Raw genomic sequence first — 27556 nt, 5'->3', positions numbered from 1 at the left:
CTCTCATCCTTTTTAATGACTGCATAATATTCCATTTTATGGATGTACCATATTATAGTTAATTAGTCTCTTGTTAGGAATTCAGGTTTCCAGTTTGGAGTTGTTTTGGGGGAAAATTTATGGTGAATGTTCTTATACATACATCTTCGTACACTTGGCCACTTAAAAAAATGGCAGTAGAAATGTTGGACATTTCAAAGTTTCATGTGTCTTTTTAAAAAATACAGACTTAGATTGCTTTCCTGAAAGGTTGTGCTGATTTACACTTTCTTCAACAGTCTATTTTGAGTGTTCTTTCCCCATACCCACAGTAGTGCTGGGTGTTATTTTTTCTGTAGACCATTACCAGTTTGAAAGGCAAAAGGTGTCTTTTGGTTAAATGCATTTCTTTGATTAGTACTGAGCCTGAATTTTTTTTCCCATATTGCTCATTTCTGTTGAGGTTCATCATTTTCCCTTACAGGTTTGTAAACCAAGGCTCTTTATGTGTTGAGGATACCAGCCCTTTGTCATATGTTGCTTTTACTTTTTTGTAGTCAATTTGTGTTTTATCTTTTGTGTCTGGCAAGAGAAATTTTAAACTTTTCCTAGGTTCAAATGGTTTTTTTTTTTCCCCTTTTATGATTTTTCAGCCTCCTTACCCCATAAGTATTATTCACCTATATTTCCCTCTAATTCTTGTATAATTTTATTTTTGAGATTTAAATATGTTTAATCCATCAGAATTTATTTTGTTGTAAATGAGCTAACTTTATTTTCCCCTGAAATAATTAATCAGTTACCCTGATTAATTATCAATGGAGTTGGAATTTAGAATGTATTTGCCATAGAATTTTAAATGTTTGTTGAGGTTTAAATAAGACCATTTTTAATGCATTTAACTATTAAACTCAAGGGCTTACTTGGCATGGTAATCTCTCATTATTTTTTATGGAAAATGTCTTCATAGTTTCAAATCATTGATTTACATATTAACTTTTGAAGCACAACCTATTGCAAATTGGCAACTGCATACTTATATGGTGATTGTTTACTTACTAGAATCCTTTAAGGATGAAAATATTCCTATATGACTTAGTTTTGTCTGCCTCATTTAACTTTAACTGATGTGAGATCTGTTTTAGTAACTTTTTACTTGCTGTGCTTTTCACAGAATGGACAGCAAATTATGGATGAACCTATGGGAGAGGAGGAGATTAATCCACAAACTGTAAGTAAAATAGTGTATTATGAGGTATATAGATAGATCAAATATCATAAAATTTAAGTGTTTTTTTTAAGGTTTATTTATTTGTTCATACAGAATTGGGGCACAGACCAGAGGCACAGGGACAGTGAGAGGCTTCACCAGAGACAGAGTGGGGAGCAGAACAGGCAGATCGATGAAGTACACTGCTGAGGAGAGCAGCGGGCAGGCCAGGAGAGGTCCCCCGCGCCAGGTGGTCACCCCCGGGGCTGGCGGGGATCGAACCCATGCTGAAGTGGCTCTAGTTTCTTAGTGCAGTGCTTTAACCCGCTGTGCCACCAGGGAGGGCCCATTAAGTGTTCTTATTTTAAACTGAGCAAAGCAAATTGTTCTATACTAAATATTTTTAGTGCTTTCACATTAGTTTTACCAAAAGATTTTCTTGAATACACCAGTGATATTTTTAAAAACTGTTAGGTAAGAGCATTTAAGAGAATGACAAAACAAATTGCCTTATATTTTGAAAAGTTTTCATTAGTACATTAAAGCTTTATTTTTAAATCAAACTAAAAATTATTTGTTAAGAGACAAATACATTAAGGATCATACTTTACAGAATTATTTAACATAGAAAAAAGTGTTACCATCTCTTCATCTTTTTTTTTGTTCATACCTGAATCTCCAACATCTGCACCAGTTTGTGGATATAATCACGAAAAATATGACTTATATGAGTGTGTGGCATATAATCAAGAAAGCAGTTGCTAGCAGCTTGGTTACTGTCTTATTTTTCTTTTGTATATAAGACTAATTATTTTTAAAATACATGTTTATTTTGCAACTTGCTCTTTTTATTTAATGTATGGACCATTTTACGACAGTACATACAGTTCTGTTATTTTGCTTTGTTTTGTTTTCTGGATCCCAGACACCCCTGGTCCCTAGTAATACCTCCTTCTTAAGTTGCTGCATGGTGTTCTGTTTGATGAACAGGCATAAAACAAAAAAAAAAACAAAACATTAAAAATGTTATTTTCATGAACTTGTATTTTAGGAGGATATAGTCTTTGAAAAGGATGTGCTGGAAAAAGGTGTATGACATTTAAATGTCAGTAGATATGGGTAAATCGCCCCAAACCAAGAGGTTGTAAAAAATTTACCATATGAGAATGTTTAACCACACCCTGTTCAGCAATGGATATTATTAGAAATTATTTTTAATTTGAGCCACTTTGCTCAAATTAAATACTTTGCTTGTTTAATTTGCATATCATTTCATTATTAATGAAGTTGAGTATCCATGCCTTCTTGACTTTGTATTTTTGTGTTTGCCCAGTTTTCTTTTAGGTTACTTATCTCTTTTAAGTTTATACGATATTTTTATGTCTTCCTTAACTCCTGTCCATAATATACCTTGCATATATTTTCACCCTATTTTTGTAACATTTGTATCCTCTTAATTTTGACTTACCACTTTAATGGGTTTGTGGGGTTTTGCATTTTTTTCATTTAGTTTTGTGATCTACTTAGAATCTTGACCTAGAAATCTAACTAGATAGCCTTTTATCCTGATCCTTACTTACTGAATAAATAAAATTCATTCTTTTGTCATTCATTGGCAATCCCTCTTTATTATTGTATAAAATGGCCATGTAACCCTTGTGTTCAGTTTCATACAGCTGCTCTAACCAATCCCCACAGACTGGTTGGCTTCACACAACAGATTTATATTCTCTCTAGAATAGCAGCTAGAAATCAAAATGTGGTTAGAACTACACTCTCACTGGAGACTGGAGGAGACCCTTCTTTGCTCTTCCATGTTCTGATGGCTGCCAGTGGTCTTTGGCATTTTTTGGCTTGTAGGCACATCATTCCGACCTTTACTTACATTGTCACATGGTGTACTCCTGGTGTTTTTGTGTGTCCACATTTCTCTGTTCTCATAAAGATACCCGTCACTGGATTTGGGCCTACCTTATTCTAGTACGATCTCATCTTAACTTCATTAATCTGCAAAGAACTTGTTTTGAAATAATACTATATTTACAGATATTGGAGATAAGACCTTGAATATACCTTTTGAAACCCACAATTCAACCTACAGCATCCCTGAATGCTTGGACTGTACATACATTTTTCAGTTACTGTAGCTTTTATTAGGTGATTTTATATGTGACAAGGCAAACCCTGCCACATTTTTATTTTTCAAAATTATACATCTTATGCATTTAATCTTCCTGATGAACTTACAAATTGTCAAAAGTACTCTGAAAAAATAATTTTATTTGAATTTTATCAAAATTGCATTAAATTTACAGATTAACATGAAGAAAAGTATAAGATAGTCTTCACATCCAAGAACATTCTTTATTTCAATATTCTTTTCTATATCAAAACTTCATGGTTTCTTATATTTAGTTCTTATTAAGATAATTTATTGGCATTTTATATTTTAAGTGAGATTTTTTTCTGCTGTGTCTTCCATCTGCTTAGTATAGTATATAAAAGAAGTTGAGCATTTCTATATGCTTGGGAAACTTAACTTCAAAAATCAAATTGCCATGAATTTTGTGTCAGTGATTGAAGAGTGAGATCATTGTACTCTTCTGTGTAAAATCTTCAATAGTTTTGTGCTTCATTTAACTCTAAATTCTATGACATGACCTATCAGGCCTTGTATATGAAGCTTTTTATACACCCCCCCCCCCACACACACACACACACATCATCTCTAGCCACATAGCTCTGTCTGAAAATTTAATCATTCCAGTGAAATGACTGTCAGGCTCTCTTGTTTCTGAGCCTTTATGGATCATATTCTCTCTCTCAGACTGTTCTTCCCTTACTACCTGCTTCCAGTCAATTCCTGAATCATCCTTCAGGTCCAAGTTTAGATACTATTTCAACTGAGACTTCTTCCCGACACTTCCAGCTGAATTGTTTTCCCTTTGTGCTGGGATAGCACTCTTTGTACCCTAAGTGGCAACACCTCACTGGATTCCATTGCTTTTTACTTGTCTATATTTCCTACTAACCAGTGAATTTCATGATGCAGTGTCTGACCCACTCCTTGTTTTATATCTAGTGCCCAATACCTTAAATGTTAATAAAATGGATGAATGAAGCTTTGGTGAGAACAGGGACCCAGAATTGGGGCTTATTGCCTAAGGATACCTTGAGATTTGTTCTAAATTTCTGCCCCTCTCAAACCATTTGAGGCTTTTACTTCATTTTCTATAATATAAATTGATTTACATTTAAGCAAATGTAAAAACAACCAGTAGGTGTTAATATTTTTTTTCTTTTGCCATCAGCTACTCTGTTTTCTTTCTGTAACAATTCCTTTGAAAGGAAAACCTGTAGATATTGTATCCTCTCTATGGCTCACACTTTCCTTCCAAGTACTCCCAGCATTAGTAACATTTACGTCTTAAAGAAAACTGCATTTAGAGATAGGTTAGAAAGGTTGGGCTGAGATATTACCAGAAATGTGGGTAAAGTTGTTGAGCAAATCATCACACATGATAATAATTAAGTTTATAAGACAAAAACATACTACTAAATATTTCTTCAGTGGTATTAATTTCCAAGGATTAGTATATTAGCCTTATACTTTTAAATTGTATTTACCTTTGATATACAAAGTGTTCCTCTTGTCAATTACTGATAGTGGAAGTTGAGATGTATTAGTTATCTATTTGATACATAACAAATTGACCCAAATTTAGTAGCTTAACACAACACACATTCATTATCTCACAACTTCTAATGGCCAGGAATCTGGGCACAGCTTAACTGGTTTTGATTCAGGATCTCTCACAGACTGCCGTCCAAGAGTTGGCCAGGGCTAGAGTCTCATCTGAACCTTGACTGGAGCAGGATCTGCTTCCAAGTTTGTATGTTTGTTGATCCATATTCCTGCCCATAGAAATTGTAATAGGTAGTTTCTCAACTGGCAGGATTACTCTAGCGTCATTGGCCCATTTTCCATGGGCTAGAAAACAGAATGTGATGATAAGCCTGTTTGAACATGACATGACCATAGAATGGGTGGAGAATAACAACATAAAAGGCCGGTTTCCTAACACCTTTTCAGCATAAGTCACCTCTCTTAACTATGAACTGCTCCATGAGAGAAAAATAGGCACTTACTTGCTTGAACCATTGCAATTTGGGCTCTTATCTGTTACAGCAACTTAGTCTGTACTCTGACTACATCTAATCATTTGCTAACCAAGTATTTAATGAATGTCTCTTAAGTGCCAAGAATTCTGCTAAACTGTTAGGTACAAAAGCATATAAGGGAAACTTGCAGTTTCAAAATGGGAAGATAAATTTGCTTTTGCCCTCTTTGGGAAAGTATCACCCAGCACAATGAGAATGCGAAACTGAAACTTGGTCTTTGAAATTAGAAAACTTCTATAATTTGAATGAAAATATTGTTAATAAGAAAAGCAGATAAAGGAGATGTAACAAATAGACCAAAGTGCTTTTGAAGGGTTATACCAATGAAAGCAATCCTTAGTCATGGCCCCTAAAGCTCCCAAAGGACTCAAGAATGAACTCACCAGGTACTATGAAGAGTGAAAGTATGGTACTGGACAGAAAACAGACATTGACTTAAAGCGCCTCCACTCTTCTCCACTCCTCCTAGAAGAGACAGAAGTATTTCATAGAGAAAAATAAGCCAGAAGATCTTCAGATATGGGGCACCTCAGGCAGCAAGGGGAGGCACTTTACTGGAACAGAGATAGTCAAGTAAAAGCCTACTATTGACAAGTGACATGACTCTCCCTTACCCAGCCACAACTACATCCATATTCTAAAGGCAGGAGAGTGTCACCTTCTCTGAAATAATGAAACAGTCCTTTATAAAAGACCTTCAGATTCTGACATTTGGAAGAGCCTCTTTGTAAAGGCTGATGACTTGGTCAGTTAACCTAGAAGAAAATCTACTAGTTGACAAGGTTCAGGTTATGTGGTCCATTTGTTAGTGCCATGTCCACAATAAAACATCTCTCTGAAAGCCTATCAATATAAAAAATACCTTGCTCTGCAGAAGGACCATTATTTTGAAATATCAGAACAGCAGGGATAAAGAGAAAACTCTTGAAAGTTTTTACTATATACTGAATTTTTGTATGCCCCCCGCCAATGCATATGTTGAAGCCTAATTCCCAGTCGGATTATTTGCAGGTGTGGCCGTCAGAAAGTGATTAGGTTAAGAAGGCAGAGCCCTCGTGACTGAAACTAATGACCTTTTATAAAAGGGTTCTTTTATAGAAAGAAACTCCAGAGACCTTCTTTTCTCCTTTTGCTATATGCCATATGAAGACACAGCAAAAAAAAAAAAAAAACAGCAGTCTGAACCAGGAAACAGGATCTCCCTAGACACTGGGTCTGCCATTGACTTTTTTTTTTTTTAAGATTTATTTATTTATTTGTGCATACAGAACTGGGGTACAGGCCAGAGGCTCAGGGGCAGTGAGAGGCTTCACCAGAGACAGAGTGGGGAGCAGAACAGGCAGATCTATCTGCTGAGGGAAGCAGCGGGCGGGCCAGGAGAGGTCTGCCGCGCCATGCGGTCTCCTCCGGGGCAGGCGGCAGGCGGGAATAGAACTCATGCAGAAGTGGCCTCAGATTCTCAGTGCTGTGCTTTAACCCGCTGCACCACCAGGGAGGGCCTGCCATTGACTTTTAAACTTCAAGTTGCCAGTTTCAGAAACTGAGAGAAATCCATTTCTGTTCTGTTACAAGTCACTCAGTCTGTGGTATTCTGTTGTAGCAACCTAGTGAACTTTTAAGACAAGCTTTTAGAGGTTTTTTTTTTTAATGCCATAGTTAAAGGAGTGGGTATAAGAATAATAGATATTTCAGCATTGGAAATTAAAAGATATGACCAAAGCCTTTGAAATGCTTTGTGAAAATGCTTTGTGAAATTTCAGACATATACCTGTTCTTAGAAAATTACTAGAAAAGGGTTCGGTCAACATTAGAGGGTTACTAACTAAGAAGAGACGTAGGTTTCAGGCAACAAAGGATCCAGCATTTACAGCAACGACCAAAAAAAGTTCCTTTCCATTATGATGAATAAAGGATGCTTTAGAAAACTGTTTCATTCAGTAAATTTTAAAGTACTCAATCCAGATTGAAGCAGTGATTCCAGGAAAGCAGTCTCCAAAGGGAAAAAAGGACGGATTAGCTGATAGGTTCGAGTATTGAAAAGTCACAGTTTCAGATAGTAGCAAAGAAAGTAAATTAAAAAAACTAAAGTTAAGGAAAAACAAAAGTTGTACACAAGAACTGTATCTACAGTATATTCCTTACCTCAACCATAACCATTGTTTACATGATTTTAATAATTGTAAAGAATGATTTAACTAAAATTTGTGGTGAGTGCTAAGTCATGTGTAATAAGAATTCTAAAGTAATGTCTGAAATTGATGAATCAAAAGAAAGCAGTATAAGGTTGTTATGTGTCATGTAGAGGTAAACACCAGAGGGAGCGAGGAAAAGAGCTGAAAAGAGACCAAGGATGTTTTATTATAAGCTTTGAAACACTATTTGATCCCTTAGCCTTTGGTAAAAATTTATGCTAAGTAGAATTTCAAATAAAAGTAGTTGCTACAGTGTGATCAGGTAAAAATTCACATCCAACATGAAAATTAACCAGTTTTGAAGAATTGGTAAAGGATATTAAGGTAATGCCAATATTTGGAGGAAAGGATTTTTCATGGGAAAGTGGTTTAAACAAACACTAAAAAGGCAGGAGAGATTAGATGTGTGAGAAGTAGATAAATTTAAACAAAACTGATAGTCCAAATTTGTTTTAAACAATAAAGTATTTTCATTCGGAACTGCCCCAGTGGTAACTCTTGAACATATCCCCTAAGTTTCTACTTGTGGTGGAGCCATTTTGTCCTGACTGGATTTTTCTCTTCTCCACACCTCATCATTTCCTGTCTTTGTTTTTTGTCCTGCAGTCTGCCTTCTTCCCACATCCTAGATCCACTTCTCTGCCATCTAATGGAATTTTTTAAAAGATTTATTTATTTGTGCATACTGGGGTATGCAGGCCACAGGTGCAGGGGGTGAGGGCTTCACCAGAGACAGAGTGGGGAGCAGAGCAGGACGACTGAGGAAATACACTGCTGAGGGAGCAGCGGGCGCATCAGGAGAGGTCTGCCGCGCCATGTGGTCACCTCCGGGGCAGGCGGGGATTGAACTCATGCTGAAGTGGCTTTAGCTTCTTAGTGCTGTGCTTTAACCCTCTGCACCACCAGGGAGAGCCCCTAATGGAATTTTAATGCCATGTTCCTTTCTTTTGCTTTCTAAAGATTGATTCCTTTCCTGTCTTTATGACTAGAGCTAAAAACCTTTCTTTCATGTGTCTCATAAAATATAAGAAATTTTATCTAATGAAATTGTTACGTACCAGAATATAAGAGTGATCACTTTCTTGCATCTCTCTTCTGCAGGAATATTTGCTTATTAATCTTTATTTATGTATAATTAGTTGTATTTCTCACCAATTAACTTGTTCCAGCTGGTGTCCTTTCCTTTGTTCTCCCTTCCCTGATGGAGAGATTTGCTGGTGGTTTTTTTTTTTTTTTTTTTACTCCTGTGGGGTTGTAGAGAGAGAAGGTAGAGTACTACATAGCACCTCAAGCCATGATAGCTTCTGGGACTTTGGAATTTTCAACCCTTTCTCAGCTGGCCAGAAGACTTCATACTCTTTGTAATTCATGCTCAAGAAATAACGAGTCATGATGGATGAGCTCTCCTTAGTCATCCAAGAATCATTAAAGCAGATTCTTACTTAGTGGGGAAATAATTCTCTTAACGGTTCTTAGAGGACCAGGAAAATGTTCTAAGGCTTAAGAATTACAGGAAGTAAATACCTAACACAAAGTATAAGCCCCAAAATGTTCTTTTTCTTGTCTTCCTTCTAAAAGCTGATCCTGCTCTCTCACACTGTTCACCCCTTAAGGACTAGAATCAATCCAGTGATTTTGGGACCTGGCCTTGTACAAAATTGTAAACTGAATTTGGTATTTTGGTATGAAATTGATCCTTTGACCCTTCTGTTCCCATCATTGTTTATTTTGAATAACCATGCTCATAACATCAACTTTGTAAATATTATCTTACTACAGTCCTAAACACTGCTATTTATCAAATCAGTCTTTGCAACTCTTGTATGTATCATAGTCACATGTGTGACTGTCTAGAATTAGAGAAAGCTTTTTAAAAGTTGTAGTGATAAAGTTGATTTAAAAAGATAAAAGTGAGGGCCTCCCTGGTAGTACAGGGGTTAAAGTCTCAGCATTATCAAGCTATTGCCAGCCACTGTGGCATGAGTTCGATCCCCAGCCAGGAAGCTAACCCACAAAGCACAGCACAGCTCTCCTGTCTCGCCCACTGCTCACCACAGCAGTGTATTTCAATAGATCTGTCTGACTGTTCTGCTCCCTACTCTGTCTCTGGTGAATCTTCTCACTCCCCGCACCTCTGGCCTGTACCCTAGTTCTTGTATGCATAAATAAATTTAAAAATAAAATAAAATATTTTTAAAAATTGATTAAGTGCAGACAGTAAATGTCCTGTCTGTAGGTGACAGACAGTAAATGCCCAGTAAAGGTAGGTGAAGGGATTTACCTCTATGAGGGACACAGACAGGAAGGCGTATTACCAGTGGCACCCTGTTATTTAAACATTCCTAAAGTCATGATAGTTTGCAGCAGTAGACTTCCACATATGCTGTTACTACAGCTACCATCCATATAGTAGCTCTAAGTGTTAACACTATCTGTGAGGGCCTTGATAATACCCAGGGAATTTCATCAGTTCTCCATTACCTGCTGGTTTCCTCCATTTCCTTGAAGTTTTTCTTCAAGCTGCCTTAAAATTTGTATTTGAACATCCAAAATGATAATCATAACCATGGGCCCAGCATACACTTGGATGCCTCCTGTAATCATCATGGGTCAGACATAAAACAAATTACAGAAAGAAAAGCCCCAGAAGTGTAGACAATAGACAGTGAAAAACCCTATTAACAAAGGGAAGTACAATAGAGTGCTCAATGGTAGACATCATTGTGGTATGGTACATCAAAACCTCTTACTAAGAGCATTGCCTGTTCTCTCATTGGCTGAGAATATATTTTAGCACTCATAATGGGAAAAATATACTGTCATACATTTAAGTATATACCACTTAGGAAGCTATTTTTGAGATAAATAGCATTATAATTAGTACTGCATGGTGGCATTAAATGGAGTATGTGAGCAGTAGACAAAATTTCCAAGCATGTCAGGTTTTTCTTTGCTACATGCCTGGCTCCCTTTCAGGGTTATTTTTCCACTTCCTGGTATCCCTTTCCTCCACCTGTAAGAGCTTTTAAAAAAGTAACCACACCCCTCTCCCATTTTTATCAAGGCATATCTACCTCATATGGTGCCTTTAATTCAAGATTGCATCTCTTTTGCTCTATTTTACTCATCACGGTACCCCCTCCTTTTTTTAATTTGAGTGTTCTAATCCTTAATTGGAAAGAGAGCAAACTGATTAAGTTTTGTTCAGGTATGGATGGTTTATGAGTCAACCTGAAATACTGGCATATTGAAAATGACAATCTACTTCAATGAGTCTTTTAACCATTTTAGAGATACATGAAAAAGTATAAAGAACTTCAAACTAAACAAAAAACTGATGTGTGGACACAGCAACTAGCAGTAGCATCTAGGTTGGATTGCTGTTTGTTGAATGACTGCCTCACAGTGATGGTATTGCTACCCTTCTGCCCTCTCTTCACCCCATGGGAAATATTGTGAGTGGAACGGCATGTTTTCCATTGGAACAGGGCTTTAATTGCAATCTCAGTGCTCTAGAAAGCCACTACAATTTCATTCAAGTAGATCACAAAGTTTATTTCCCATTTCTGATTTCAAACATTAGCACCTCAGCACATTATCTACTAATGGATTTAGATAGAAATCTATAGATACTAAACTCTTTAGTATCTGAGAAGTTGTATGAGCCATACAAAAAATTGTATCCAGAGGAAATAGTTAAAACAAATGTTGACTTTAAATTTATCATAAGGTTTGATTTTTCTTCATCACGGTTCATCATAGGATGATGATCCCATCATGGGCTCATGAAGTGGTTGATAATGTGGATTTGACCCAAATGTAAGATATCCTGTCAAAAGGCATTCAGGAACCCTGCTGTGGGAACTCTAGTGAGCATCTTCCTTCAGTATCTCATTGAAAGCTTTAGTATTTGCTGATTTCTGGTCTACATCAGCCATACATGCCTCTGCCTCAGAGAGAATTGCCTGGTTTTGTCCTCAGAGAGAATTGCCTGGTTTTGTCCCCATGCAGCCATTCTCACTTCCACATGGTATGCATGTGGGCAGAAGTTTCCTTAATTTCTCTCTAAGGCTCAGTTTCTTCATCTGTAGTGTGGATAATAGTATTTATTTTAATGTGATGAGAGTTAACTGAAAGATTTTTGTGTAAAATATGGTACATAGCTACAATAACATTTAACCTAGGTTCTTATACTGGAAAGAAATATTTAATAAATTAATAAAAGAACTAAGAACTCCTTGAAAGATGCTAGGAAAAGAACTACAAAGTAAACCTATAAAAAGCAAGAGGAAGGAATTAAATATAAATTCCAAAATCAGTGAATTAGAAAACAGGAAAAAAAAAACAAAAGCAAATGCATAACATTAGGAAAGCAAAACAGGATATAACCACAGATAGGAAGGAGATTAAAACATCATAACAACTGAAATATTTACAGATGAAATGATATAATGTCTGGGATTTGCTTCAAAATAATTAATTATGGGAGTGGGGGGAAGTGAGTGTATGAAACAGGATTAGCCCCATGAGTTGATGATTGTTCAAACTAAGTGAGCATTTGTTAATCTGTCTAAAATGTGCTTGAAATTTTTCTTAAGCTTAATTCAATTAAAAAACAGTAGAATATTAAACATAACTGCGTACTAATACAATTGTTGCTGCATGTGGCTTTCTAGGAAACTCTAAGTGAAATTTCGGAATGGGTAAAAACATTGTACTTACTACAAGGTAGGGTTTTAGCCTATTAGAGAGTAAGCATCATACCCCGCAGCTATAATGCGATGCCCCATTGATTTCATAGGAGAAATCTTTGAAACTTTTAAGAAATAGATTGCTCCTGTGGTCTTTAAATTGTCCCAGACACAGGAAAAATTTGCATTGCCTTCTAATTCATTTTGTAAATTACCATAACCCTCAAAATGAAAGTAACAGTAAAGAAAACTGTCAGATTAGTTTATGAATATAGATGCAAAAATCCTTTTTAAAAAAGTAACTTAAAAACCAAATACTCATACTTCTATTAAAATAATAGATATTTTCCAAAAATACACATTTGGACATCTCTTGTTATCAATAATCTAAGTTACCATATCAGGAGGTCAGAGAAAAAGTACATGACCATATTAATAAATAACAAAAAGATGATTTTATAAAATTGAATTTTCGTTCCTGTTTTAGTGAATAGGAAGTAGTCTGACCTTAACAGGAGAGCATTGTGAATAAAACCAAATACTGACATTATATCTGGATGATTTGGTGGGTATATGCTTAAATTAGGATCAAGATAGTAATTGTTAGTGCTAGCTTTATTATGTTTCATAGATTATTAGAAGTTAGGTTTTGTTCTGTGATGAAAAGCTTTGAAGAATTTGAGGTAGGAGCATGGTGTACTCTGATTCCTGTCTTAAGACTATTGTGGTTGCCCGGAAGAGACAGGATTGCACTGGAAATTTTAGAAGCAGAAAAATCAGTTAGATTGCACTCAGGATGATGGTTTTTATTGAGAATGACAGGGGAAATAGAAATAAGCAGATTTGAGATAAAATAAAAAGACAATTGCGATGATTAACTGTGAAGGGAAGGAAATAAAGCAGAAACAAAAAGGACTTACAGGTTTGGGGGATGGGTGATGATGCTGTTGCCTACTTATATGGCCCAGCCTACCTCTCTGTACCTCTTTTCCCCCAGTGTTCACCATGTGAGTTTTTGAATGCATTAAACTTACTCTTATCTCAGGGTGTTTACATTTACTGTTCATGCTGTTTGAGGGCTCTAGACCATGCGTCATAAAACTTAGTCAATAAAAAGCTAAATAGTAAATATTTTAGGCTTTGTAAGCCAATTGGTCTCTGTGGCAACGACTCCAGTCAGTGGTAGCTGTTAGAGGGCAGCAGCTGCAGTTCATATGCAGACAGAGATGGGCATGACTGTACTTGGTCCTTGACTGGCAGCTCCTGACTTAGTTTGCCCTTGCCTGACATCATGGTGTAGTTCCCTCATTACATAGACTCTTTCTAGAGGACAGTTTAACAAACAAATCAGACTTAAAAAAACTTTAAAATGCTTCATACTCTCTTCTAGAAATGCAGTTCTACTTCTAAAAGTGATTTCTAAGTGATTGTGAATGTGTGCAAAGAATGGGGACACCTTGCTGGTTATAGGCAACCAAGTACCCAACAATAGGGGATTTGTGGAATACAGTCCTCTGCAGCCATTAATGATGCGCTGAAGATTATTTGTTAACAGTACAGGGGTCAGCAAGCTATACCCAAGACTTGTTGCTTGTTTTTGTAAATGAAGTTTTATTGGAACACTGCATTACCCACTCCTTTTCCCACTGCAGTGTCAGCATTGATAGAGGCCATATGGCCTGTAGAGCTGAAGACATTTATTGCTGACCCTTTACAGAAAAAAGTGGAGATATGTGTAATAATGGTCCAAGTGTGTGTGACAGAAAAAGACTGGGGGGAAAACACCAAAGTGGTAATTTTTTTTCTTTTTTGTTCTACTTTTTGTTTATTAGTTTAATTTCCTATAGTGGAGATGCATGATTTTTGTAATGAAAGAAGTTAGAAGAGATGGGGGAAGTATGAATAGTACTTGTAGCATTCATCTCCAATTTCAGAATGACACTTATACAGGCAGTCATTATTTGAGTGCCTACCTACTATGTGCTATTTACAATGGAGAGACAAAGACAAATGTGGTGCATGTTCTCAAGATTAATCTGGAAGGGACAGTGGAATATGCTTAAAATAATAAGTGTCGTGAGCAATGTACCAAAGAGCTTAAAAACTTTCGTTCTGGTTAGGAGATAGATACCACCCAAGTAACGCAGTTGCTCTGTGATGAGTTGTAACATGATATAAGGGATTTTACTCATGTGAGCGAGTCTTTTGACTTTGTCTGTGCTACCTTTCGATAGAGGAATTTTTAAGTTGTTTTTAATTCTTATTCTGACTTTTGATGTTAGCATTTTTGCTCTTCCACATATGCATATGTCCCACTCAGCCTCCTCCAAGCTACCTGCGCACATACCCCACCTTCCCACCTTTCCCCACCCTTAATATTCTTTCATAAGTTTTTTAATGTTAATAATCAAGTCTATATCTTTATCTGCCTTTATGTGTTCTGCATGTCCCAAATAGGTAGTCAAATATCCTAACATCTCTCTCAGATGTAAAGTACCACATTCATTCTTTTCTAACACTCTCTCTGTCCTTTATACAGCAGTACCATGCTATTTTAATTAAGGTATCAGTTTCATGCAGGGAAACTTGTTTCAGATCTTGATACCTGAAATATTGCTTCATTTTCTTAGTACTAATATTAAAAAGTACAGCATACAGCAAAATGTGAGCTATTAACCTGTACTTAAGTCATCATTAAAGCCAATTTAGACTAATCCTTTAAATTCTGAAAAAGTAATTTGGTTGTTCCTGTTCAGAAATATGAGTTGAGTAAAGTTGATGGCTGCTCTATACAAAGATACACCTGTTTGTTTTGTACTTAGTTGTGCAGTAAGCACAATGTTTGCTGGTTCCTGCTGGCCCTAACAGGCACCTCATGTTCAGAGTGCAGGTACTGTCCTAGCCTTGCTGCCTTTTCGCTGTATTGTAAGGAGCCTTAAGTCTTGCCTTTTGGGATAGGAGAGGTTTATGTTATGATGAACAACTTGCTAAGTGCTTTCCTTGTTGAAAAATTTAGAGATGCTTTTTTAATCAAGAGAAGCATATACCTTTCCCAGGAAGAATTCAGAGTTCTGTCTTGGATATTTATTTGAGTCCCAGTCAATTCTAATATATTTGGTTACACAGGATAATTTTTTTTAATTGAGCAAGGGTGTTTTATTCTTCAGCTTCCATTAGGTCATTCACAGAGCATTGCCATCAAGTTTTGACATAACAGGAAGAACTCTGGCCTTTCATATAGCGTCTGTGGCACCTAATGGGCACTTTGATGCTTGCTCAGTAGGGAAGGCTGCTCTGGATTCCCATGCTAGAATAGTCACATCATTAACTTTGTGCTTACTTTGAGCACAGGTCCTTCATCCAGAAAAAGAGCTGATAGTTCTTTTGCTTTCTAGAATCTCTTCAGGTTTTGAAAATTCGGTGCTTTCATTAAATTCATAGGATACATAGGTTAACATTTCAGATTTTGTTGGTTCTACATGGGTAAAATACCCATTGAGTATTTCCCCATTATTTTTTAATGTGTCAGTCACTTGTTTTGCATAAATGCCACTATTTCAGTGACCACGTCCGGAAAATTGGCATACTTCAAAAAATATTTTCCAAAGCAAAGCTACGTGAGAATTTCTCAAAGCTTTCAGAGGATAAAATGGGATAAGGGGGCTCTTACATAGCTTGACCCTTCTTTCTTTTCCAGGTTGGAGTCTTCAGTTTTTGTTTTTACTTACTAGCTGGACTTTGTTAAATTCAGATTTTAAAACTCAGTATGAGTTTTAATAATGGGCCTTGAAATCTTTAACCAGGTTGAAAATTGGTGTTTATAACCAGTGTAAACATAAATGTAATTTATTTTCAGTTAGGATAGAAGAACTTGTCCTTTGCTCACAATGAAAGTTTCTTGCATGTGGTCATTTTCTACCCACAGTTAGGAAACGCTTCCTCACTGGTAGCATACACCCATGACATGTCTATATATAGCCTTAAAAAATTCTTGGGACTATCCTTTGGAGTGTGTATATAAAAATTACAAAGGGTAAAATTTCACTTGTGCATCAGTGACTTATTTTGATAGGGCTAACTAGTTTCATTTGCTTTGAAAGAATCATACAGTTAAATACTGGCATTTCTCAGAATTGTGAAATAAAATTATGTTCACTTCACTGGCTGTTTAAATTGTCTGGATTGCTGGGAACCAGGAATAAAGCACACTTCAACAGGATTTTGCTATCAGCAAATCTGTTCTGGTTTCCTGTTCTGGCCTCCCTACCTATCAGCTACATTAGTTAGTGCCCTCGCCATTACGTTTCTCCTTTCTTTTACCACAGGAAAATTGTCAGGCCTCTTTTTCTAGCATTTTAAGGACCCGCCTGACAGGAAATTTTCTAATTGCCGGAACAGCTGGTAGGAAAAAACTTTGCAGGGGCTTGGCCTTCCTTTTCTAACTTAAGTTTGACGGTCAGAAATTCTTTTATAACCATCATGGTTTCGTAGCCATGTTTAAATTTTTGTCTTTTCGTGTTCGCTCCATCCAGGTAAGCTTTGTTTGACTTTTTTAAAAACTAAAATGTTTTTAGTTGGCACTAAGTATAATTATAATAACTAGAGAATTTTATGTTCTTTTTGAAAGCCTCTCAAGATTCGAAACCAGTTTTTAGAAGGATTTTTAAAGGATAATATTTCGGAATACTAAAAGTATACATGTAATATATACAGTTCAACTCTCTATTTTGTAAACTTGTGTTTGGTTGCTTTTCAGTGCTAAAGTAATTTTTATCTTGCTACTGTTTTATAATCTTGTATAATAAAATAACTCAATATTAAACCAGGCATGAACCAAATTATGAATTTACTAACAATTAGGAGATTAGTGTAAGCGATATTGATGCTAATAGGAGACTGTCGTTTTAAATGGTTAAGAACTTAAAATCAGATTTTTGTTGAACTTGTTTCCTTCATAAATTTGAAGTTTTTAATCAGTTATACTTAAGTAACTTTAGGTAATTTTATCTAACTTAGAGTGGGCAATGTTTTCAAAGCATTGCTTTGTTAAAATGTTTACTGAGTGATAATTTGTATTATACTTAAGCTAAAGCCCTGTCCAAATCAACTTGATATTTTGCTGTGAGGATCATTTTATTCTGCTGCTCTTTAAAGATAATTACATTTGCTGATTGGGATTCCAGAGTAGGAGAAAACTTTGTGCTCTCCACAGCAGTGACTGAGAATGTTAGTCTGGAGAACCAGCAATGCTGTTTTCTGTAACATAGATGTAAGAAATATTCTTGGAGCATTCCCTTAATGAATTTGGTTAAATGAAAAATGCTGGGCATATTTATCATTTGTTAGCAAATTAAGTAAATTCGATTTGGTTGAACTGTAATCTAGAATAAATTAAAATGTGTTTTCTCAACATGGATTAAATAACCAACCTAATTATGTCACTGTCAGATAATTTTTTTGTATCTTGACTACCAAAAAAAATATTTAAAAAAAAAACTATATTATAGAACTGTAGGTGTTCATACAGTGATGCTTTAAATTAGAATTATGTTTAAGAGGTAAATTATGCATTTTGTCATTAATAAAGTCTTACTAACAAAAAATAGTTTAGTTAGACAAAAAGTAGTTAAACATCCATGGTTTAAAAATATTTATTTACTGTATTTTACCAAGGAACTTTTAAATATTTTACTTAAAATTTCAGTATTTTCTGACATTCAAAACAATTTAGAAAATACAAATGCCTTAAGAACATACTTCCTGACTCAAGAGAGGGGAGGAAAAAGGAAATTATGTATACAAGGTAGGGCATGATGCCAAATGTTGAATCATTCTTTAAAATCAATTAATATCACCCAGTTTTCTTAATTTTAGCATGTTACAATAATAGATTTCTATAATTCAAGTAGGCAGCATCAGTTGCATTACCTTTTCTTTAATCCTTTTTACATTGTAAGAACAAAATTGTATTTTTTCTCTCAACTTGAAAAGGAAATGTTAATTTTTCCCCTTAAAGGGTGAATCCTAAAGACCATTTAAGAGAGAACTTACATACTCTTTGTTGTCCTGGGAAACAAGCAAGGTGTCTTTTCAATGGTAGGAATACCAGAAGATCCACCTGTGCAGACATTTTCTTGTGCCATTTTCTGCGATGTCTAAAATGATGTGTTTTTTTAAATAAATAATATAATAGTTTATTTTCACATCATTTTGTGCCTTTTTCCATCTCAGTTGTAGTCCCCGTGGGCTTCCCATCACCATAGTCCAGTGCATTTCCCTCCCCCCCACGGATTTTGATCCCACTCTCCATTCCACCCCCATAAAATGTCTCTGGTATATGGCTGTTCATTATTATTGTTATTTTCTTGCCTGGTCCGTTGTACTCCTGCTATGAGTGAAATCATCCAGTATTTTTCCTTTTCTTTCTGGCTTATTTCACTAAGCATGATCTCTTCCAGCTTCATCCAAGTTGCCGTAAAAGGCATGTGTTTAAAAAATGATGTTTTTTATACACTTCCTAAATTTATATCTTGTTTTAACAGAATTGGCTTTGTTTTATTTATCAGGCATCATATTTTAATAGATATTTATCCAATAATAAATCTTTAAATCTCTAGGTAAATTCCTAGAGGAAAGATAATCTTCATTGTATTAGTATCCCTATACCTGGCAAAAGACTTGGCTAAAATCAAAATTGCCTTCTAACAAAAAAGGAATGGGTCTTAGAATATATCACAGATAAAAAAAAAAAAAACCATTTTCACTGGGACTAGGCAATCAGAAGAAGCAAAGCATGAGAGCCACCTGAGTTTCAGTCCCTTCTCTAACCTGTTCTCCTCCTTTTCTTTGCACTCTGATTGATCCAGACTCTGGCCTCCACCTGTGCTTCCTCACTGGCCTTTCCCTGGATTTTCCTTTTCCTAGAATGCTATCCCCTCAGATAGTTGAGTCACTTAACTCCTTTGTGTCTTTGTTCAATGGGCCTTCTCAATAAAGCCTACCCTGATTATTTAATTTAAATTTGCAAGCCTCCCTTTCCACTTCTGTGCTTCTGATTCCTCTTACCCAATGTAATTTCTTTTTTTTCATTATATTTGTCATGTTCTTACATGAGTTTTGTTATTAGGTCGCTCCTTTAAGTAAACTGTTTTATGTATTTTATATATCAGGAAGATACAAGAAGAATACCTGATAACTTATTAGGTGTTCGATAAATGAATATTCAAATAGATGAATGAGTGAATTGCCATACATAGTTTAGGGATACTGACATGTAGGGTGGGGATGGCAAATGTCTGAAAATGATGGAGTGTAGAAGAATATAAGATTGTAGACATGGGCCCTCCCTGGTGGTGTCACAGGTTAAAGTGCAGCACTATAAAGCTGTCCACAGCTACTGTAGTGTGAGTTCGGTCTCTGGCCAAGGAGGTGACCTACATAGCATGGCAGACCTTTCCTGTCTCCCCGCTGCTCCCCCCAGCAGTGCATTTCAGTGGATCCACCTGCTCTGCTCCCCACTCTGTCTCTGGTGAATCGTCTCACCCCACACCCTGGCCTGTGCCCCAGTTCTCGTATGCATAAGTAAATAAAATCTTTTAAAAAAAATATGTAGACCAGTTACCAACCTCATAATTTTGCCTACAAATCAACCTTGTACTTATTAAACACAGACGTGGCAAAAATAACAATGTGAAATTTATTATTACTTTGTTAAATACACAAAGTTTTTGTTTGGTAATTTAGAGCAGATAATCATAAAATGCAACTGAGGTAGAGAATTAGAAAATTTATGTGGAATTTAACTTAATATCTGTGCCACACTTTATTAACTAAATTACTTTCATAAAATCATGGTTGCTTTGCTGTACATTTACAGGCAAAACCACAATTTGTAAACTGTCAAGCTGTAGTTCTGTATTTTCACTTGATAGACTTACCTCGGTAATAGGTAATTTAGTGACATAAACATGTTTGTCAACATGCATATGTCATTCTGTTCTTAGGTTACTGTGCTTTCAGAAAGCGGTATTGCTCTCTACATCCATCTCATTGGACTTAAGTATGAGCTAGAAAAGTGCACTGTGCTTTCCTACCTGCTTTCCTGCCTGCTGTCCAAGATTACCCAAACGTTAGTATTATGTCCCGATTGACCTCAGGTTCATTTCTAATGCATTTATGATCCTGTACCTTGGAAAAACTAGTGAGATTAACAAAATCACTACATTTTGCCAAATGTATATGAGGCCTCATGTACATAAAAGTAAATAGGAAGACGTTTGCTGATATGATTAGGAAAAATTTAAGCTTGGGAGCAACAGAGAAAATACATTGAGGGTAAAACAGTGACAAGTCTTCAGAGCTTGAACCATAAACATTCATCGTTTCTTTCCGTCAATAATATTTTTGTACTCTTTGCCCCAGGTTTTTAAAAGATTTTTTAAAATTATGCTTTGTAGCCTCAAAAAGGTTTGTAATAATTGCATCCATTTTAGGAGGCACAGGGTAAGGAATGAAGGAAGGTGTTTAAAAAAAAAAACAAGAAAATAAGCATTTAAAATTTCAAAATAATATGTACTAGGATTTTTTAAAAATTCAGTATTAACTTGGTTATATATTGTCAAGGAAAGCTCTCAGAAAATAGGGACAACAAGTAGGAGAAAAAAGGATATGAGGCTTCAGAAATCTTATTTCAAACATACAGTACCCAACTAATTAGAGAAATAGCAAAAAAGAGAAATCCTGAAAACTAGATGGAATGAAATTAAAAAAAATAAATTTCTCTTCCAGAAATAAAAAAATTTAGTTCTCTAGATTATCCTCACCAAGCATCTGGCATTCTAAAGGAAATGAGATCCATATTTATCTAGTAGTGTGAAATTTCAGGAGTACAAAGAGAGAGCATTCTTAAAGCTTCCAGAAAACAAAACCAGGTCACTGACCTAAAAGTGTGTATTAGGCTGGCATGACCCATCTTATTAGCAGCCCTCACTGCTAGAAGGTAGCAAACCAATGGTGTTCTGGGCAAGATTGTTTTTTATTCTAGAATTTGGTGCCAAGCCAGACTATATAAATGTGAAAAAATGAAGACATTTTTAGATGTTTGACGTTCAGAAAGCTTTCTTCCACATAACCACTCTTAGGAAGTTACAAGGGAGTAATCTAAGGAAAAGAGAGACATGGAAAACTGGAAATAGTACATTCAACTACGAAAACAGTGAAGAAGTAGCCCAAGATAATAGCTCTGTAGCAAGGCCTAGAGAATACCCACTCTGAGTGGAAAGGTAAGAATGGACTCTCAGAAGAATGTGAAGTATCATTAAGAGTTAAGGAAAGAGAGGCCTCCCTGGTGGCACAGAGGTTAAAGTCTCAGCACTATCAAGTTATTGTCAGCCACTGGGGCCTGAGTTCTACCCCTGGCCAGGGAGTTGACCCAGATGGCACAGCAAACCTCTCCTGTCTTGCCCACTGCTCCCCTCAGCAATGTATTTCAGTGGATCTGCCTGTTCTGTCCTCACTATGTCTGTGAATCCTCTCACTACCTTCTCCCCCGCCCCCCCATACACACACACACACACCTCTGGCCTACATTCAGTTCTCATATGCATAAATAAAAATAAATTATTTTTTTTTTTTAAAAAGAGTTAAGGAGGGCCCTCCCTGGTGGCACAGCGGGTTAAAGCACAGCGCTAAGAAGCTTAAGCCACTTCCTCATGAGTTCGATCCCCGCCTGCCCTGGAGGAGATCCACATGGCGTGGCAGACCTTTCCTGACCCGCCCGCTGCTCCCCTCAGCAGTGCACTTCGTTGATCTGCCTGTTCTGCTCCCCACTCTGTCCCTGGTGAATCCTCTCACCCTCCACATCTCTGGCCTGTACCCCAGTTCCATATGAATAAATAAATAAATCTTTAAAAAAAATTTTTTAAAAAAGAGTTAAGGAATGATAAAGGATAATGTTCAAATTAACCTGTCTCTCCCTCTCCCAAGAATGATGGGGACTGTTACAAACAAGGAAATTAGAAAAATATGTAAGAAACTCATGATCCAAATAAAAATCAAAGTAAAATTTATCATGAATATAAGCATTTGATGAAGTGGTATTTTTGGTAAATGTTGGATTATCCTGGAAACCATTGTTATAGACCTGTATAAATAGAAACAACATATCCCCAGGTGGGTATTTGAACATTATATTGTCATGAAAATGTGTGGTGTTGTAAGGCTTTCTAGAATCTAAGAATCTAACTCAGGAAAATGCATGAAGGATTTGGTTCTGGTTATAGGCAATTACATTTTTTGTTTATTAATAGCCTTAATATTAATAAAACTAAAAGTAGAGCTGTCGTCAGGTGGAGGGAAAAGTTTGAAAGAATGTGCAGGCACTATTAGCTTTTATGAAATGAGTTAGGATTCAATACAAACTGATAGAAAAGACAATTGTTAATCGGTAGGGAGGAAGATGATGAAAGAAAGCATAATATAAGTGAGCTTCTCGTTGTTTTTATTTTTAATAAGTAGGTATTGTCCTAAAGTTAGTTAACTAAGAAACTGTCAAAATAACTGCAAAAGAGCTATTTTTTTCCTTATAATAATTTATTTTTATATCATTTTGTGCCTTTTTCCATCTCATTTGTAATCCCCGTGGGCTTCCCATCACCAGTTCACCTATGTGCCATCACCATAGTCCAGTGTACTTCCCCTCCCCCATTTTTTATGTTATTACCAACTCCACCCCCATAATATATATCTGGTATATAGCTGTTCATTATTATTGTTTCCCCACTCTGGTCCTTTATGCTCCTGCTATGAGTGAAACTATCCAGTATTTTCCTTTTACTTTCTGGCTTATTTCACTAAGCATGATCCTTTCCAGCTCCATCCATGTTGCTGCAAAAGGTATGAGCTTATCTTTTGATTGCTGAATAATATTCCACCAGGTATATGTACCACATCTTTTTAATCCAGTCATCTACTTTTGGGCATTTGGGTTTATTCCATGTCTTTCCTATTATAAATAAAGGAACAATAAGCATGGGGGTATAGGTATCTTTTTGAATCAGTGTTTTTGTGTCATTTGGGTAGATACCTAGGAGTGGGATTGCTGGGTCATATGGAAGTTCCAATTTTAGCCTTTTGAAAAACCTCCAAACATAGTCATTGTATCAGTTTGCATTCCCACCAGCAGTGCAGGAGAGTTCCTTTTTCTCCACATCCTCACCAGCAAGATGGGTCATGCCAGCCTAATACACACTTTTAGGTCAGTGACCTGGTTTTGTTTTCTGGAAGCAACATTTGTTGTTGCTATTTGTATTAAGATGTGCCATCCTCACTGGTGTGAGATGGTATCTTATTGTGGTTTTAACTTGCATCTACCTTATTACAAGTGATGTTGAACATTTTTTCATATACTTGTTGGCCATCTGTATTTCCTCTTTGGAGAAGTGTCTTTTTAGCTCTTCTGCCCATTTTTTTTTATGAGATTGTATAATTTTGTTGAGGTTCATCAATTCTTTGTATATCTTTGTGATCAAATCCTTTATCGCTAGTTTTGTGTGAGGAAATTTTCTCCCAATCAGTGGGATGTCTCTGTTTCTTGTACTGTCTCCTTTGCTGTACAAAAGCTCTTTAACTTGGTGTCATCCCATCAGTTTATCCTTTCCTTCACTATCATTGCATTGGGTGCTGTATCTTTAGATATATGTCGTGTAGTGTTTTGCCCATCTTTGCTTTCAGGTATTTTATGATTTCCATTCTTATGTCTAGGTCTTTAATCCTCTTCAAGTTGGTTTTTGTGCATGGTGCGAGGTAGTGACCTAGTTTCCTTTTTCTTGCATGTAGCACCCCAGTTTCCACAGCACCATTTGTTGAGCAAACTTTCTTTGTTCCATTGTATATTCTTTGCTTCTTTGTTAAAGATTAGCTGCAATAAACCTGTGGGTTTATATCTGGGTTTTCTATTCAAATCCACTGGTCTGTGTGTCCGTTCTTGTTCTTGTTCTTGTTCCAGTACCATGCAGTTTTGATTAATGGCTTTGTAGTATAGCTTGAAATCTGGGTGTGATACCTCCATTCTCTTTCGTTTTAGTCATGCAGAGTTTTTGGTTATTTGAGGTCTTTGGTGGTTCCATATTAATCTCATCAATATTTGTTCTATTTCTTTGAAGAATGTCATTGAGACTTTTATTGGAGTAGTGTTAAATCTGTATATCTCTTTGAGAAATCTTTGTAATTCCGTATATTGCCAGTATGAATCTCAGAAAATGTTAAGTTCAAACATTTATATGGAATACATTAGCAATAAAGATAATTATTTATGTTTGTGTAACATATTTAGAGTCTACTAATAGTATTTACACACCTAGAAAGTAAGTATTTCTGGTTTTGTTTTGTTGTTGTACTTCTGGGCTATGGCATATAGAAAGTATCTTAACTGAATAAGGTGTATTTAATCTATTGGCCTTTAGGGTGAATAAGTAATTAGAATTCAAATTGAAGTTATGTGTCTTTTCAATCTCTCTTTCTTAATAGCATCTTTCAGAATTACAAAGTGACCTTTATCTTAAAAATTCTACTTTTTGGGCCCTCCCTGGGTGGCACAGTGGGCTAGGACAAGGCACTGCAAGCTAGCTGCAGCTGCTTCAGTGCGAGTTTGATCCCCGGCCCTGGAGGTGACCACATGGCGTGGCAGACCTCTCCTGACCCGCCCGCTGCTCCCCTCAGCAGTGTCCTTCGTCCATCTGCCTGTTCTGTTCCCCACTCTGTCTCTGGTGAAGCCTCTCACTGCCCCTGAGCCTCTGGCCTGTACCCCAGTTCTGTATGTACAAATAAATAAATCTTTAAAATTCTACTCTTTGCACCTGAGACCTTCTACCTTTTCCATGATGCTGAGTAATCCCCATGTCTGGTCCTCCATACAAATGTTGGATCTTTTTTGTGTTTTAGAATTACTACTTTTCCTCTTTTAGATCTCAGGTAGTCCTAGAAGCAGAAAGTAATTTAGATATTTCAAACAGAAAAAACTTAAGCATGCTTACGCAAACAACCTTGCTGATGGCATGTAGTAACCTCTGACCTAGAATGTTTTTCAGCCGCTCTCTCTCCTGAACAGGTTTTTTAGATATAGCATTGTTTCTACCTACCACAACCACATGTATGGAAACAGAAGATTGTTATTCTGATATGTATTCAGATTTCTTTATACCCTCTGCCTTCATCTCATGAAACTATTTATTCTAATAATTTCCAATAGGAAATGAAAATTTGGAAATGCTGAGTATTAATGTTACATACAAGTTAAATTGGGCAACATGGTACACTGTTACTCTGTCTCTGGCATTTAATGTGAAAGTAAATGTGCTAGTAGGTTTTCTATTTGATGGGTCAGTAAAGTTTGTGTGTTTTAATTTGAAGATATGGTAAATATATGCTAATTTGGTTTTGTGTGATTTATATTGGAAGAAAGTAGCTTTAACTGTTTTATTCCCTTCTATTTGTATCAACAGGAAGAAGGCAGTATCAAAGAAATTGCAATCACACATCATGTAAAAGAAGGACATGAGAAGGCAGATCCTTCCCAGTTTGAACTCTTAAAAGTATTAGGGCAGGGATCATTTGGAAAGGTAAGTCATAAATGTGTGCTTTTTCAAAAGTTGTGTTTTGGAATTCATATATATTTCATATAGATAGAGAAATGGAAGTATTATATAGAAGTATTATATAGAAAATGCTACCGACCTCCCTACAAGCAGTGCTTTCTATATTTTTACATTTCTCACTATGGTACATGAGTATAATTCAAAAATTCATTAGAAACTAGTAAATTGACACTCTTCACTTGAAATTCATTTTTTCTTTGTGACTATGTCCTCTCTAATTGCACTTCTTAGATGATTAAAGATCACAAGATATTCCCATGATACTTTGATCTCTCTTTGAGTCCTCATGTAGGACCCAAGCCTTATGTGATCTTGCAGTACATTATAATAGTACATCTCAGTCCTTCCTCCAGAATATCTCTAATACCAGCAGAAAGTAAGTGGAAACTCATAAGGAACTAGGGTAGGGCTAAAAGCATAAAAGTTTGGGGACTTATATCTTGTCTTTATAATTGGTTGAATTCTAGTCAGTGAAGCCTGTGTTTTTAATATCAAAAAAATTTTCCCGTGGCCACTAAAATTGCTATAGAACATGCAGCATCTTTATCATTTTTCTCCAAGTGTTCCTTGTCCCCCTCAGCAGCACTTCATGTACTCCATTTTGAAAAGTACAGCATTATATAATTACTAGTATTTGGTCTAGGTAATGAACTCAGCAAGAAGGAAATTGTGACATTGCTTGCACTCAACTTTCACATTATTTTGCCACCTCTCTGAGGAAACTTTGAAGATACGATGCTCTGCAGAATTCACCACAGCACCAGTTTGGCTCTCTTCTGTTTAAAGGGACCCTTTAGCAGTTCTTGGCTAACATAAGTGATTTGTTACAGATGTTAGCCTCTTTCCAGTGATACCTGATGCTTTCAGTCTAAATATATATGAAGTAGCCAGCAGAACCTAATGGCGCAAGTTTGGACTCTGGGTCAGCCAGACCCGAATTCAATTTTTACGTCCTTCTGTTTATTTGCTGTGTGCCCTTGAGCAACTTACTTAGTCTCCTGGAATCTTATACCTGCTTCTAGTCAGTCATGAAGTATTGAAGTCCCTTGAGGTTCCATTCTAAGCTGCCGTCTCCACATTCTGCTTGCTACTGATTAATTTCTTTCTATCACTATTATCTCAGTTTTAACTCACACAAATTTCTATCTCTAATCTAGATTTTGCTCCAAGCTCTGAGCTCTATGTACAACTGCTTATTTTTTTCTCTTTGCATGTCTCAAAGGCATGCCTTTAAATGTAACATGTCTAAGATCATGTTTGAGATCAGGGTTGTGATCTTTCCCTACCTCCCAAACCTGTGCTGTTTCATTTTTCTCTGTCACTATGAAAGGCATCCACTTGATCAAACCAGAAACTTGGGAGGCATTCTTGACATATCCTGTACCTCCCCCCACCCCATCATTCTCTCCCCTAGAAACCCAACTAATCTGTCAGCAAGTCTTACTGATTTAGCAAAGGTTTCTCAAAGAATGCCTCTCCTTTCCTTCTCCACAGCCATTCCTCTGGTCTCTGCCACCGGGGTCTGTCTAGCCTACTGATGGAAGCAACTAATTGGGGCTTTCCAAATATATTCATGCCTCAAGCCATTGTTTATATGACAGCCAAGATGTAGTCATATACTGCCCTCCCCCCCCCCCCCCCCCCCCACAC

General features: G+C 36.4%; 1 protein-coding gene across 3 annotated transcripts in view; it reads left to right on the top strand.

The window, feature by feature from the left end:
- The window catches only part of RPS6KA3 (ribosomal protein S6 kinase, 90kDa, polypeptide 3), a 103487-nt gene that overhangs the window by 28134 nt on the left and 47797 nt on the right, over nt 1-27556 (top strand). For all 3 annotated transcript variants that reach the window (XM_012730335.1, XM_012730336.1, XM_004689903.2), the window contains 2 exons: nt 1154-1210; nt 25754-25870. In XM_012730335.1, the coding sequence (XP_012585789.1) occupies nt 1154-1210; nt 25754-25870 (174 nt within the window). The remainder of the gene's footprint in view (nt 1-1153; nt 1211-25753; nt 25871-27556) is intronic.

Source organism: Condylura cristata, unplaced genomic scaffold (assembly GCF_000260355.1).
Source record: "Condylura cristata isolate star-nosed mole 26May11 unplaced genomic scaffold, ConCri1.0 scaffold00027, whole genome shotgun sequence".
In the NCBI taxonomy this organism is placed as follows: Eukaryota; Metazoa; Chordata; class Mammalia; order Eulipotyphla; family Talpidae; genus Condylura; species Condylura cristata.
Note: the sequence above shows the minus strand (reverse complement) of the source record. Positions and strands in the feature narration are given on the sequence as shown.